General features: G+C 47.8%; 1 protein-coding gene across 1 annotated transcript in view; it reads left to right on the top strand.

The window, feature by feature from the left end:
• PLXNA4 (plexin A4) overlaps positions 1-13,628 on the top strand; it is a 453,732-nt gene that overhangs the window by 210,035 nt on the left and 230,069 nt on the right. The window contains exon 3 of the mRNA XM_061989565.1: positions 270-401. Within this exon, the coding sequence (XP_061845549.1) occupies positions 270-401 (132 nt within the window). The remainder of the gene's footprint in view (positions 1-269; positions 402-13,628) is intronic.

The following is a 13,628-nucleotide window of genomic DNA, read 5'->3' as shown; positions in this document are numbered from 1 at the left end:
GTCAGTTTATTATCCACCAGCACTCCCAGGTGTGTCTCTGCAGAGCTGCTCCTCAACAGGTCAACACCCAGCCTGTGCTGGTGCAGGGGGTTGTTCCTCCCCAGCTGCAGGACTCTTTATCCTTTAAGTGAGGAGGCACCACAAGAATGGTTGTTGTCCAAAAGAACTAGATCACAGTATGTTTCTCCAATGATTACTCTACAGTCTCCATGGAGGGAGGAAAAGTACTCATGTTCTCTCCTTGTTTTTGTCGTGTTTTTCCTCTGCAGATCCGTGTGGATGGCACCAGCAAGAACACACTGGAGTATGAGATTGTGCAGGTGGTGGATACTGGCCCCATATTACGGGATATGGCTTTCTCAGTGGATCATGAACACCTCTACATCATGTCTGAGAAGCAGGTAAGAATCTCCATCAGTCCATGGTGCTTTGAAAGCTTTCAGCTTGGTCATACTATGGAGATCAGAACTGCAGGTTAAGTTCTGATAGTGAACACAGTTGCTACAAAGATGTGCATGATCTCATGATATCTCCTGCTTAGAAATCATTGTATTTATACACTGAGGCAATGAGGGGCCAGAGGCAGAGAGCTAAAAGGGCCAGAAACCACTCCCAGCAATGCTTTATGCAGTACATATCCTGCTGGCTACATGACAAGGAGCAGCTACTGCATCTGCTGCATCCACATTGCTCTCCACCCCCACTCAAACTGTGGCTGCATCTGCCACAGACACAGAGAAGTGGAACACTGAATCACTTGGCTCCAACTGAAATATTTGGAGAAGCAGGAGCCTCTTGAAGGCACAGTGATCAAGAGTAGAGATTGCTGCCTGCCAGGGTGTGGGCCAAGTTTAGTGTGATGTTCCTGTTGTGTTGTTAGTGTTGTGATTGAAATACTGACAGTTAGACTGCAGGGAAGGACCAGTCTAGGTGTTCAAGTCTGGCTGATTGCAGCACAGTACTTGGCTTTAGGAAGTTTGGTGCTTGGGGTGGGAGGAGGAGGAATTAGTTTTGCATAAAGGAATCCATTGACTATAATCAGACTTATGGACACACAGGGTTACTTGAGTTGTGGTAATTGGTTGTGGACTGTGGCAGGATGATGGGGGGTGCCCTACAATACAACTTCAGTGGAGATCACCAGCCTATGTGCAACATGCTCATCCATGCACTAGTGTTCAGTAATTCACTGAGCAAGTACCACCCACCTGACCTTGGATCATGTCCTTAAAGTACCCACTTGATAAACTCCTTACTATCTTCATTAGTGAACTGGAGGATGCCTATGAGTTCCAGTAGCACTTACAGAACAATGAGATTTCCTCCCAGTATCACCCAGTTTCCCTAACATCAAGATCCACTCTAGATGTTCCATGGTGTGGTTTTGAGCCTCTGACAACACTGGGCTGCAGCACTCAACTGCCTTGAGGAAGGAGATGGGCCACTGTGTCCTCTCCTCTCATCCACCCTCTGGCAGTTTTATCACTCACAAACTCCCACCTTCAAAATGCCACAGGGAGTAATCATTTCCTCTTCACCTGCCATGATTTCATAGACCCTTCTCACATCCTTGTGAGATGCTGCTTTCCAGGCTGTGGCAAACACTGACATTATTAGCCTTTACCCAAGCTGAGTTTTCTCTTGGCCCATAAGGCAGGGATACATGTGGTTTCTGGAGGAGGGGGAGTGCTTAGCAGGACTGCTTTGGTCCTGGGGTGCAGATGTGGCAGGCAGGTGATCCTTCTCCCCATGCAAAGTAGAGAGGTTATAGTTTCCAATCTATAGCTGTCATTTCTTCTGTTTGAATTGCTTTTGTTCCAAATGCTGTGCACCTCTGTGATGTCTTTGACCCTCTCCCCAAGCTGTAGGTATTTATACCTAAAATTCAGAGTGGAGAGAGAGGAACCACTCTACATTCATCTTTATTAAAGAGGCTACAAGAAGGAGATAACTTAGGAGAAAGGATGTGATGGCAGAGCTGCAATTGCTTTCTCGTCTGCTCCATGCTGGGCGAGGATGGGATGCCACTTCCAGTGCTGAAACAGGAGCTGTTTGGATTCTGTCTCTAGTGCAGCACTGCTCATTCACTCCCTTCCTTAAAAAGGGAAATGTGGAACAAGAAGAGCAACTTCTTTTTCCCCTAGAAACTTATAAGAACACAATCTTGTTGTCCAGACTTGCCTGGACACGTTCCTGTGTGACCTGATCTAGGTGGGACCTGCTTCTGCAGGGACAGTGGACTGGATGGGTTCTAAAGGCCCTTCCAACCCCTGCCATTCTGTGATTCTATTCTATGTTGACTACCTGCACTTCCCTGAGCATGACACCATCAGCAGGCTTGTTTTGTGGTTGGCTATTCTGAAGCACAAGCTTAGGCAGGTATTTTAGGACCACAGTTGTTGACAGAGCCCTGTAAGAGAACCCAAGAGCCTCGAGTCCCCTGTGATTTATTCAATCATCTCCATCTTTGAAGCCAAAGGGTGTGTCTGTATGAGAGAGGTTAGTGAAAAGGGCATGGACTGCTGTGATGTGAAATCTTGATCCAATTTTGTGAGACACTCAACACTACAAAAGCCTTTTGCCCACCTCAGATCTGTGACGCAGCAAGTGGAGTGAGTGACGGTGCTGCTGGCATGGCAATACAGCTGCTCTCTGCCTGCTCCTCACAGCACACCTCCAGTGCTCCAATGGATTTAACATCTGTGGGTTCTCTGTGGCTGAGAAAGGGGACAGAGGTTTGCCTTTGCTGGAGGCAGGGCTGTGAACAGTGTGGAGGAGTGTAGGCTGGTCTTGGGGAGTGTGTATCCCATCCATGTCATACAGTTCTTCTCCTAAATGGATGAAGATCTGACTTATCAGAGCTTTTTACTGCCCTGGTATTGTGAGATCTGTGGAGATGATGGCTTGACTTGACCTTTTCAAAGGCAGGCAGGCACCAGGGCTGGTCCTATCCCTGGGGAAGGGGGAAGTTTCTCCTCCCTTGATCTGCTGGACTCAACCCTGGCTGTGCCCCAGAGATAAGAGTGATGGTGCTGGCTGTGTAGCTGCTTCATTAGAAGCAGTTTTGCCAGGTTTGACTCCATTGCTCACCAGTCCTCACTGGGAAAGAAAGCCCAAATGATAAAGCCAATTTCTCCAGCTTGCCCCAGTCCTACTGTAGCTCTGTCATTCCCAGCAAATATTGCTTTTGCCATGCCCCAAACTATTCTGCAGCAAGGTGTTTAGACTCAGCTCAGCAAGGCACCCTTTCACTTGAAACACCTTCAAAAAGCTGTGACTATAAATGTGATTGCAAGAAGAGGCCTTCTTGTGCTACCCAAAAGATGTAACCCCAGTCCTTTTTCAGGTCAACATCTGCATGGGAGCACTTTCCTCACTGTACTGGGGGGTCCTTGGGTTTATCATCAGGAGCTTAACTCCCTTGGGCTCCAAGGGGAAAAGGGAGCCCAAGTCTGTGGCTGCAACAGGTTCTCCTTTACAGCTCCAGAAAGGCTGTAAGGTATGAGCCAGATGGTGTTTCCCACTGAATGGGGGTCTTTGTGGTGGAGGAAAGGAAAAAGCTGCTCCAGGATGTCATTTCCTCACTTATCTATCTGAACAGAACTTGTCTCTGTATGGAGACACTCCCTCGGGGTCACTGGGATAGCAGTACATTGGAGGCTTGGGCTGTTTCATTTTACTGCTTTGTTTCTGGTGCACAGACACTGGAAAACCTCTGCCTCACATGTTGATCTAAGGGGATGAGGAGCAGATGGAAAATGCTGCTGGAAAAGAAGGAAAAAGGAGGCCTGCAGTGTCTGCATCAACTCTACTCCTCATCACACAGGCACACATCTCCTTGGGTCCCTCTTCATCCTCTAACTCTGTCTCTAAATCTCTTTCTCTTCCCAAACAAGAAGCATGAGCCTACAAACTCCCTAAAACTCTGCAGGTGTGAAGATGCTTCTTTCATCCTCACTATCCCTGCCTCTGGCTTTGATCCCATCCCTCTTTGTAGCCTTGTCTCTCATTTATAGACTATCACTTGCTTTCTGTCACTCCTCCAGTCCTGGCCATCCTCTTCCTTTGCTCTCTTGCTCCCAGTTGCCACCACACTACTAGCTGACCATGCCTCCTTGATCCTTAACTTGATGCATGGGTAGCCCATGTCAGGAGGCTCAGGATGCTCATTTTCCTGTTGTGGCTTCAGACTGGTATTAGGAAGGTCACCTCTACCACCTCCTAAATATCTCTATTTGAGTGTGTTGGACCTGTGGACATCTCACAGGGCAAGGTGTGTTTTGCAAAGCTGATGCAGCACCTGGAAGCAACTGCAAGACAAGAATCTGAGCTCTTCCCTTTGATATAGAGGCATCAAAGGGAAGAGCTAGGGAAAATGAACTTAAAGGCTCAAAAACCAGAAGGCAAACAGCAAGAGTTCCCAATTCTATATTATTAAGATCCAAAGGCTTTGAGTTGCCTCCTATTTTCGATTTACTAATGGCTAGAGAAGACTCTGTTCTGCAAACAGTTTATGAGTAACCCTGCATTTGACTCAAGGAAGGAGGTTTGCTGCCCTCCTCAGTGCAGGCAGCTTTGTTTCATGCAGGTGAATCAGCTTCACACTGAAAGTTGTGCTTCTTCCCTGCCTCCCCCTCTGCTCTGCCCTCCTGAGGCCTCATCTGGAGTCCTGTGTCCAGTTCTGGGCTCCTCAGCTCCAGAGGGACAGGGAACTGCTGGAGAGAGGCCAGTGCAGGGCCACCAAGATGCTCAGGGGACTGGAACATCTTCCTGCTGAGGAAAGGCTGTGGGACCTGGGGCTGTTTAGTCTGGAGAAGAGGAGACTGAGGGGGGAGCTCATTAATAGCTACAGATATCTCAATGGTGGGTGTCGGGAGGTTGGGGCAGCACTTTTTTGGATGGTAGATAGCAAGAGGACAAGGGGTGATGGGATGAAGCTGGAACACAAAAAGTTCCATTTAAACACAAGAACAAACTGTGTCAGTGTTGGAGTGAGGGAGCCCTGGCCCAGGCTGCCCAGGGAGGGTGTGGAGGCTCCTTCCTTGGAGGGCTTCAAGCCCCACCTGGACACGTTCCTGTGTGACCTGAACTAGGTGGGAGCTGCTTCTGCAGGGGGTTGGACTGGATGAGCTCTAAAGGTCCCTTCCAACCATTCTATGATTCTATGAAAATACCAGACAGTCATCTGTGACCTGAGAACAAATCACATCTGTGCAGTGCTATCATTCCCTAAAGGTGAGACTGGTAGGGTCATGCATAGCAGAAGCAGACAGGTATTTTTGGGGGGCTCTTTTAAACATTGCCAATGAAATATCAAACAAATATGCGCTGCAACTAAAGCATGGCAGCAGCCACATTTGGTAAGTATTAACTAACACTATCACAAATCATGTTGACAGGGTCTTTTTGGCCTTTCTGTGCCTGTTTCTCATTAAAATGGGGAAGGCTTAAACCTATTTGTCTCCTGAGGTTTGTTGTTCTTCCCTCTTGTCGCTGAGTCACTATCTGCAACAGAGTTGTTGTGTGCAAACGAGCTGCAAAGGAAGAGTTGGTGACTGGTTTAGTTTACCTCTGTTTTCATGACCAGAGATTAAAATCTTGTCTTCTGCTTATGTTATCCTGTCAATTAGTTTAAGCAGTCATTAATAAACTCGCCTTAATTACAGCTTAATTCCTTCAAATGTGGTCTTCACACAAGATTTCAATTAGCCTGAACTTCTAGGTTTGGAGTGGCTGTTGCCAGGGGATTGTCAGTTCGAGGCTGTCCCCAGAAACACTGGCTCAAGATCATAAGTTTTAAAAATAACTCCTCAAGAGTTTTATCCTTTTAATTTGCATTTGTTTGCTTGTGAGCCATCAGGTTGCGTGCAGGCTGTGTTCTTCAGCATTGGTCCAGAACCAGGAAAGACTGAAACGATCTTGTTTGAAAACAGAAAGCTAAGATTGTTTAATAAGGGTGACTTTTTGACCTGGGGATATGAACACACCCATGAACTGTGTATTTTTGGCACAGCTGTTGCAGATTTCCATCCTTTGGCTTTGCTGGCTTGTTGGTTCTTGGTGTATTGGCTGTCATCTTGCAGAAGATGTGTGTAGTGTGCAAGATGTGCACATCTGCTCTTTGGAGACGGTCAGGCCTTCTGCAAGACTCCACTGTTCAGCTTCTGAAAGCCAGGAAGGAAGGAAGAGTGTTGACAGTATAGTTTCTCCCTATAGAAAGAAACTATAGAGGAGACTGAGGGGGGATCTCATTAATATTTACAAGTATGTAAATAATGAGTGTCAGGAAATTGGGGCATCCCTTGTTTCTATTGTATCCAGCAACAGGACAAGGGGTGATGGGATGAAGCTGGAGCACAAAAAGCTCCATTTAAACATAAGGAAAAACTGTCTCAGTGTTGGAGTGAGGGAGCCCTGGCCCAGGCTGCCCAGGGAGGGTGTGGAGGCTCCTTCCTTGGAGGGCTTCAAGCCCCACCTGGACACGTTCCTGTGTGACCTGATCTAGGTGGGAGCTGCTTCTGCAGGGGGGTTGGACTGGATGATCTCTAAAGGTCCCTTCCAACCCTACCATTCTATGATGATTCTATGATTCCTTGGAGTAATTGGCTGCTCCTAGACCAGTCTGACATCCTTGGTAAGATCAGGGTCATCAGGGCTTCTGAGGAGCCCAAGACAAGAGCCAAGGTGCATATTGTGTTTGCCAAGATGTGTCTTGTTAGGGGCCTCTCAAAATCCTCTAAAGCAGAAGCCTCCAAACCCTTCCATTGCCCAGCTCCTCAGCTCTTGGGCTGTCTTGCACAAAACAGGGAGAGAGCAGTTCCTAGAATTCAATCTCTAGCAAGCAATGAGAGTAATCCCAGCTGGCAGAAAAGGCAACTTTTGTTCTCTTTTGGACTGTTCTTTCCTACCTCTAAAATACCACTCATCACCCTCAGTAATATCAGAGTCTGAACACTGCTCTCTCTCTCTTTCACCTAATTAAGGGCCTGTTAAATAAGGTCAGATGCCTTCTGAGAAGTGACTGCATGGATGGAAAATCCTGCATGGGTGCTTAGCTAAGGATTGAAAAGACACTGAGTGCGTGTATTTCTTAGCCAAGAAGGATAGAAGTGACTTGGCCCAGTGGCAAAACTGCAGCACATTGTGCTGCTGACTCTTTGGAAAGAACTCTTTATCAGCAAAAGGCATATGGATGCAAAACATCACAGTTTAGCTTGATCTTTAAGTCATTTGCTGCTAGCATGTGGGTATCCTGGGAGTTGTAAGCAGTTGTGGGATAATTTGGGGCAGTAGAAAGACCCTCAGCCTCCTGCTGAGTTGGTTATATGTTCCAGTGGGGCATGTGCATAAATCAGAAAGATGAGCTGGGCAGGTGAGGAAGCATTTCAAGGTCTTGGAGGTGTCTCAAATGAGCTGTTTATGGCAAGGGAAGAAATCCCATTAGGGGCTTTGTCCATCCCATGAGATGCATCTAGAATTCCATCTCCCACTGTCCCTCTGCCTTGGGCTTCTCATGCTTTAGTTAAGCTCTTTTAATGCTTTGGTAAAGCAGTTGGATGTTGTATTCAACTACCCCTCTTTGCCCTAAAGCATGTAAGTCATCTGGAAAGGGGAAAAGCTTTATAGTTAAGATCCAGTCCAGGATTTAGGAGACCTAGACACATACCTTGCCTTACTCACAGAGTTCCTGCACAGCTGTGACCTGAAGGTACAGAAGAGATTTACAAGAGATTTCCAAGATCTATAGGATCTAGTGAAAACTCAGCTCTCCTCTTGACACCTGAGGCTGGTGTGCATGCCCTGGTACTTTATTGGATCCTATAGTTCAGAGTGACCATTAGGTTCCCATCAGGTATCTAGTCTGTGCTCTGCTGCCTGTATTGGAAAGGGAAATGCTTCTTGAGAGAATAGCTGTTCTCCTCTTTGTAGCCATTCTGTAGATCACACAAAGTTATAGCTTCACTGATCCCATCCAGAGGAATGTTGACAAGCCCAGGCTGTGTGGAGGGGACTAGCCAGGAGCAGTTTGACAGTTTTTCACTGGAGGGAAGCATTTAATACAAAATGCAGGTTGGTATTCCTTTGCTTCATACTTGGCCTTGCTTTTCCATGCCAGAAAGCTGTTTCTTCCAGACCTGCCTCATCCCAGAGAAATGACTTCTCAGCAAGCACATTGCATTAGTCACAAGTCCCTCCTCAAAACCACAGCTGCAGGGGAGTGTACCAGTGCAACTGCTCAAGTGCTTTGAATGCATGTGTCTTAGCCATGGACAGAGTCTAAATCTTGCTTGCTGGTAAGACATGGAATCATATAACTGCTCCCTGGGTCACAACACTGCTGGTGAAATTCTACAGCTGATGAGCAGAGGGGGCTGAGTGACACGTCCTTGGTCATGCCACGTGCCTGTGAGCACCTAATGCATCAGAGCTGAGTCTCCCAAACACTCCTGGGCCAGCATTTGGGGTGCACTTATGTCCATACAGATACATCAACACAATATAGTCTTTCTGACCTGTTGTTCAGTCAGTGTGGTGCCATATTTGTGCCTGAAATATACAGTTATGTCCTCTTCTACATGTCCAACGTGTGAGGGTAGAGTTCCAGCTCTCACATTGCCATCTGTGGATCTGCATTTGGCTTGAACTCCAGCAATGCCTAATGTCAGCATTCATCTCTCAGCTTGCCAGAGTCGTCCCTATGCCAGGATGTTTCCTCCACAGGCTGCTCACAGAAGCAGTGCAGGAGCTGGAGGATTCAGGGAGGCTTTCAAAGATGCTTTGTTTCTGCAGAGGATGGTTTCATTTATCTTTGAGACTCCTTGCCTTAAGGAATACATATGGTGGACACAATTGTAGAAGGTTGCCTGGAGTCATGATATGAGGAATGAGATGGATAGCTCAGTCTAAGCAGGTATCCCTCCTCCTGTCCCCCAGGTGCTTAAATGAGAATGTTGGTTCTTCTAACCCATTTACTTATTTGCTGTTCAAATGAGGGAGCCCTGGCACAGGCTGCCCAGGGAGGGGATAGAGTCTCCATCTCTGGAGGTTTCCAAACCTCTTGATTGAGAGGAACCTGATTTAGCAGGGGATTGATGTGGGTGAGCTCTATAGGTACCTTCCCACCCCAAACCATTCTGGGATCCTGTGCAGTCATGGAGTTTTGCTTTCACAAAGAAATAGGTACTCCCTGCCTTCCACAGAGGAAAAGAGAAGAAAAAAGTTAAGATTGGAGCAAAGAGTGAGGACAAGGGGTGAGGGGATGAAGCTGGAACACAAAAAGTTCCATTTAAACGTAAGAACAAACTGTGTCAGTGTTTGAGTGAGGGAGCCCTGGCCCAGGCTGCCCAGGGAGGGTGTGGAGGCTCCTTCCTTGGAGGGCTTCAAGCCCCACCTGGACACGTTCCTGTGTGACCTGATCTAGGTGGGAGCTGCTTCTGCAGGGGGTTTGGACTGGATGATCTCTAAAGGTCCCTTCCAATCCCTACCACTCTGTGATTCTATGCCCATATATGCAAAAGCAACATGTAGAGTCAGTCCCTGGGTGAGAGGTGCAGGGGACTATGGAAGGGTGGAAACCCTGTGGCACAGTGCTGCCCAGCACACAGCATGATGGTCATTGGACACATCAATTGTGTGACCTCTCTGAGTCAAACACACGCTGCTACTAGAGCTTCTGTGCTCTCTGGGGAGAAGGAGGTGGATCTGTGGAGTTCAATGTATCTCTCCTCTTGTTTTAAGCTAAACAAAAAAATCCATTGCTGTCTCTCTGGGTCTCACCAGACTGGTAGGTTGTGGTTTCAGCCAGGAATAGGTCAGAGTATTAGAGGCAGCTCAAGGAATTTAGCTGGAAATCTGAAAATCTCCATCCTCCCCTCCCCCCAGCCCCTGACCCTGAAATAGAGCCAGAAGAAGGGGAGAAGAGGAAACCTAAGAAGCTGGTGATTACACGTGAGGCTTGACAGATCTGTAATCCTGGACTCCATTAAACATCTGTCTCTTCCAATCTCACTAACAGTCACATCTCCTCCTCTCTGCTGCCTTACAGACATCTCACATTTGCAGGTCACTTGAAAGCACCAGTTCTTAATCACCCCCCCTGCTAATGGTATTTTACTCCCAGCCCAGCCTGGACACCAGGGAAGAATTGGGTGAGACAGAGACCCCGGCTCAGATGTATAGTTCCATACCTCTTGGGTCTAAGCATTTAAACACATGCTGGAGTGTTTCCCCAGGTTGATGCCCAGGGGCTGTATGAGACCATTCTCTTAATTATTTCATTTTAAATATGCTTCAAAAGTAGATTCCATTGCAGGCTCCTGTGTGTTATTACTTTCTTTGAAGCAAGTATTTGTTCTCTTGGGGTTTTTCCTTACACCATAAGTGCACAGACTTATCATTTTCTAATGCCTTTCCTATTTTTCATGTGGTACCTCTGAACTCCTAAGTGTGTTCCTTGTTAGTGGGGATTAATAGGCAATTTGTTGTCAGACTCAGGGAGAACTTTCTTAAGCTCTCCAGAATCTGCTGCATCTTCTGCACTTGTGGCTTTGAGTCTTTTCTCTACTAAATACCTTTTATCAGTTTAGGTTACTTGATATAGCCATCATCATCATCATAGGAACAGGAAGATGAAATCCATCCCAGAACCTTCCCTTGAAAGGTAAATCACAGAATTTCAAGGGCTGGAAGGGACCTGGAAAGCTCATCCAGTGCAACCCCCCTGCCAGAGCAGCACCACCTAGAGCAGGGCACACAGGAACTCATCCAGCTGGGGTTGGGATGGCTCCAGAGAAGGAGACTCCACAGCCCATCTGGGCAGCCCCTGCCAGGGCTCCCTCACCTCAACAGGGAACAACTTTGGCCTTGTGTTGCTTTGGAACCTCTTGTGTTGCAGCTTGTCCCCGTTGCCCCTTGTCCTGTCATTGGCCATCCCTGAGCACAGCCTGACTCCATCCTCCTCACACCCACCCACTCCTTTCATCATCTCTGTGTCCCTGCACTGAACTCTCTCCAGCAGCTCCCTGTCCTTCTTGAACTGAGGGGCCCAGAACCGGGCACAATATTCCAGATGTGGTATTTTATGCTCTTTTCTATTAAAAAAGAACTTTAAGGTCCTACTGTGACACTAAAGGTGGTTTTTTTCCTTTTGCTTTTCAGAGTTTCTTTGTTTTTTTCCAGTGCTTGTGGTTGGAGGCAGGTGTACTCTACCCTGAAAGTGCTTTTCTGGTTTCATTTCCAAACTGGGTGAGGCAGTAATGAGAATCCTCAGTTCTTACTTTAGTTTATTGGGCTTTGGCTTTTGATTTTTCTTTAGGAAGATAATTTGAACCATCAAACTGCTCAATACTCTCTTGTATAGGATATATCTCTATTTTCTGTCTGTAGTATAAGACTGTGTAGAAGAATATCAAGAAGAGTGTGGGCAGCAGGTCAAGGGAGGTTCTGCTTCCCCTCTCTAATCTGCCCTGGTGAGGCCTCATCTGGAGTCCTGTGTCCAGTTCTGGGCTCATTAGCATAAAGTTATAATAATGAATGGAATAAATCAGGCAACAGCCTCTGGCACTGAGACCAAATGTTGCAATGTGGCCTGTGCCTCTAGATCTCAGACCTGATTATCTCAAAACAGGGTTTTACAAAATCCCAGAATAACACAAGGATGAGAGTTAGAAGGGCCCTGCAGAGCTGCTCCAGCCTAAGCCCCTGCTAAAGCAGGTTCCCCTCACTCAGGGGGCACAGGAACGTGTCCAGATGGGGTTGGAAACCACCCAAGAAGGAGCCTCCACACCCTCCCTGGGCAGCCTGGGCCAGGGCTCCCTCCCCTCAGCACCAAAGGACTTGCTCCTCCTGGGCCAGGGGCACTGCCTGTGTGCCGTTCTGTGCCCCTTACCCCTTGGCCTGCAAAACAAAGTGTCACCTCCTGACCCTTTAAGGACCCCTTAAGTGCTTGGAGGTGTTGCTGAGATCCCCCTGAGCTCAGGCTTCTGTTCCCCAGGCTCAACAGCCCCAGGGCTGCAGCCTTTCCTCCTCACACACATCTTGCAGCCCCTCAGCATCTCAGCAGCCCTGCACTGGCCTCTCTGCAGCCCTTCCCTGGCTCTCTGCAGCTGGGCAGCCCAGCACTGGCCACAGCCCTGCACATGAGGCCTCAGCACATGGGGCAGAGCACAGGGGCAGCACAACCTCCCTCCCCCTGCTGCCCACACTCTCCTTAATACCCTTCAGGATGCCATTGGCCTTGCTCATGAGGTAGCTCCATCAAAACTGTGTAGGGAATAAAGTCAAGTCATTCCTGGCCATTGTTTGAGAGTTCAATTTGCACAGCCAAACTCATACAAGAGACCACTAAGTATTTGACAGTGTGGGCTGTCTGGTCTCTCCAGGATTCATGGAGTATCTGTTTTAACTCAGCACCTCTGGTCATCCTGAAACCTTTAACCCTGAGCAGGGAAGCCTGTGTAGTGTTAACATTTATAGAGAACTTTCAGGTCCAGCAGTTAGAGGAATCCTCTTCCAGCTTCCTCACGGTACAAACTCATCTGCCAGCCATTGGATGGAGCAGAGGTGTGTAACTCCCTGATTGCTGTTTCTGCATTCCCCACAACTGTTTCTGAGAACAGTGTTCACATTTAGGGAAGGCTCTTAAGCAGCTGCTACTGCAAACACTGAGCGCTCTGAGCCTCCTCATGTGCTCTGTCTGGGCTGAAGCATTTCATGCTCTGCTACAGTCAGCTCTGAGTGAAGTGCAGTTGAGGGACACCACGTCTTTCACCCACAGGATGTGGTGTTGAAATGAGCCAAGAGAGGACTGGAAACCCTTCCATCTCCAAAACAGATGGGGAGATATTTTTCTTCTCCTTCTGAAGGGAGCTGTGTGCTCTGTTTTCCAAGAACAGCCCTCCAAGGGTCTTGTTGGCTTGTAACCCTCCTACAACCACTGCAACTATTGCTAGGCAAGGAGGGAGGAAGCAGCAGGTAGCAGAGCTCACAGCATGTTTTTGGGCAACTCATGGGTTATGCTCTATCAGTCCTTACCCCTGACCACCTTGGCTTTCATTGTGGGCTCAAATGACAGCATTGAAATGAAAGGATATTAGATAACTGGATCAGAAAGTACTGCAAAGGAAGTTCCTGCTGTCTGGGAGCTGCTTGATGTGCAAAGGAAACCTTTCTCCTTCCACACTAACACGCCACAAAGGGCTGTGGGTTCACAAGTCTGTGCTATAATCGTCTCCAAAGTGGCCTTTTTTCTTTGATGCTTCACTTTTTCCTCCCCCTCCTCTCTCTCCAAAAGCATTTTCTGTGCCTGGACTTTCACCTCAGGCCATTAACTGGCAGGTTGGCCATTACAAACCATTTGGCAGTGACTGATTGTGGAGGTCTCTTTTTGCTACAGAGAATGTGGAACTGATTGTCTGGGTGACCCCGTTTGACCTTGGGAATTCTGCATTTAACCTGGCTTTAGACATAATAAACTCCAGTAATTAGCAGAGAAATTCAGCAGTGACATGTCTAATTGATTGGAAATGCCAGTCCCCAGCGAGATGTGAAGCTGTGCTGCAGGGATCCCTCTGACAGGCAGCAGTGTGGGCTGTGAGGGGGTCCTTGGGATGCTGTCAGGAGGCAGGAAA

The sequence above is a fragment of the Colius striatus genome, chromosome 1 (assembly GCF_028858725.1).
Source record: "Colius striatus isolate bColStr4 chromosome 1, bColStr4.1.hap1, whole genome shotgun sequence".
In the NCBI taxonomy this organism is placed as follows: domain Eukaryota; kingdom Metazoa; phylum Chordata; class Aves; order Coliiformes; family Coliidae; genus Colius; species Colius striatus.
This window is presented reverse-complemented; position numbering and strand designations above follow the sequence as displayed.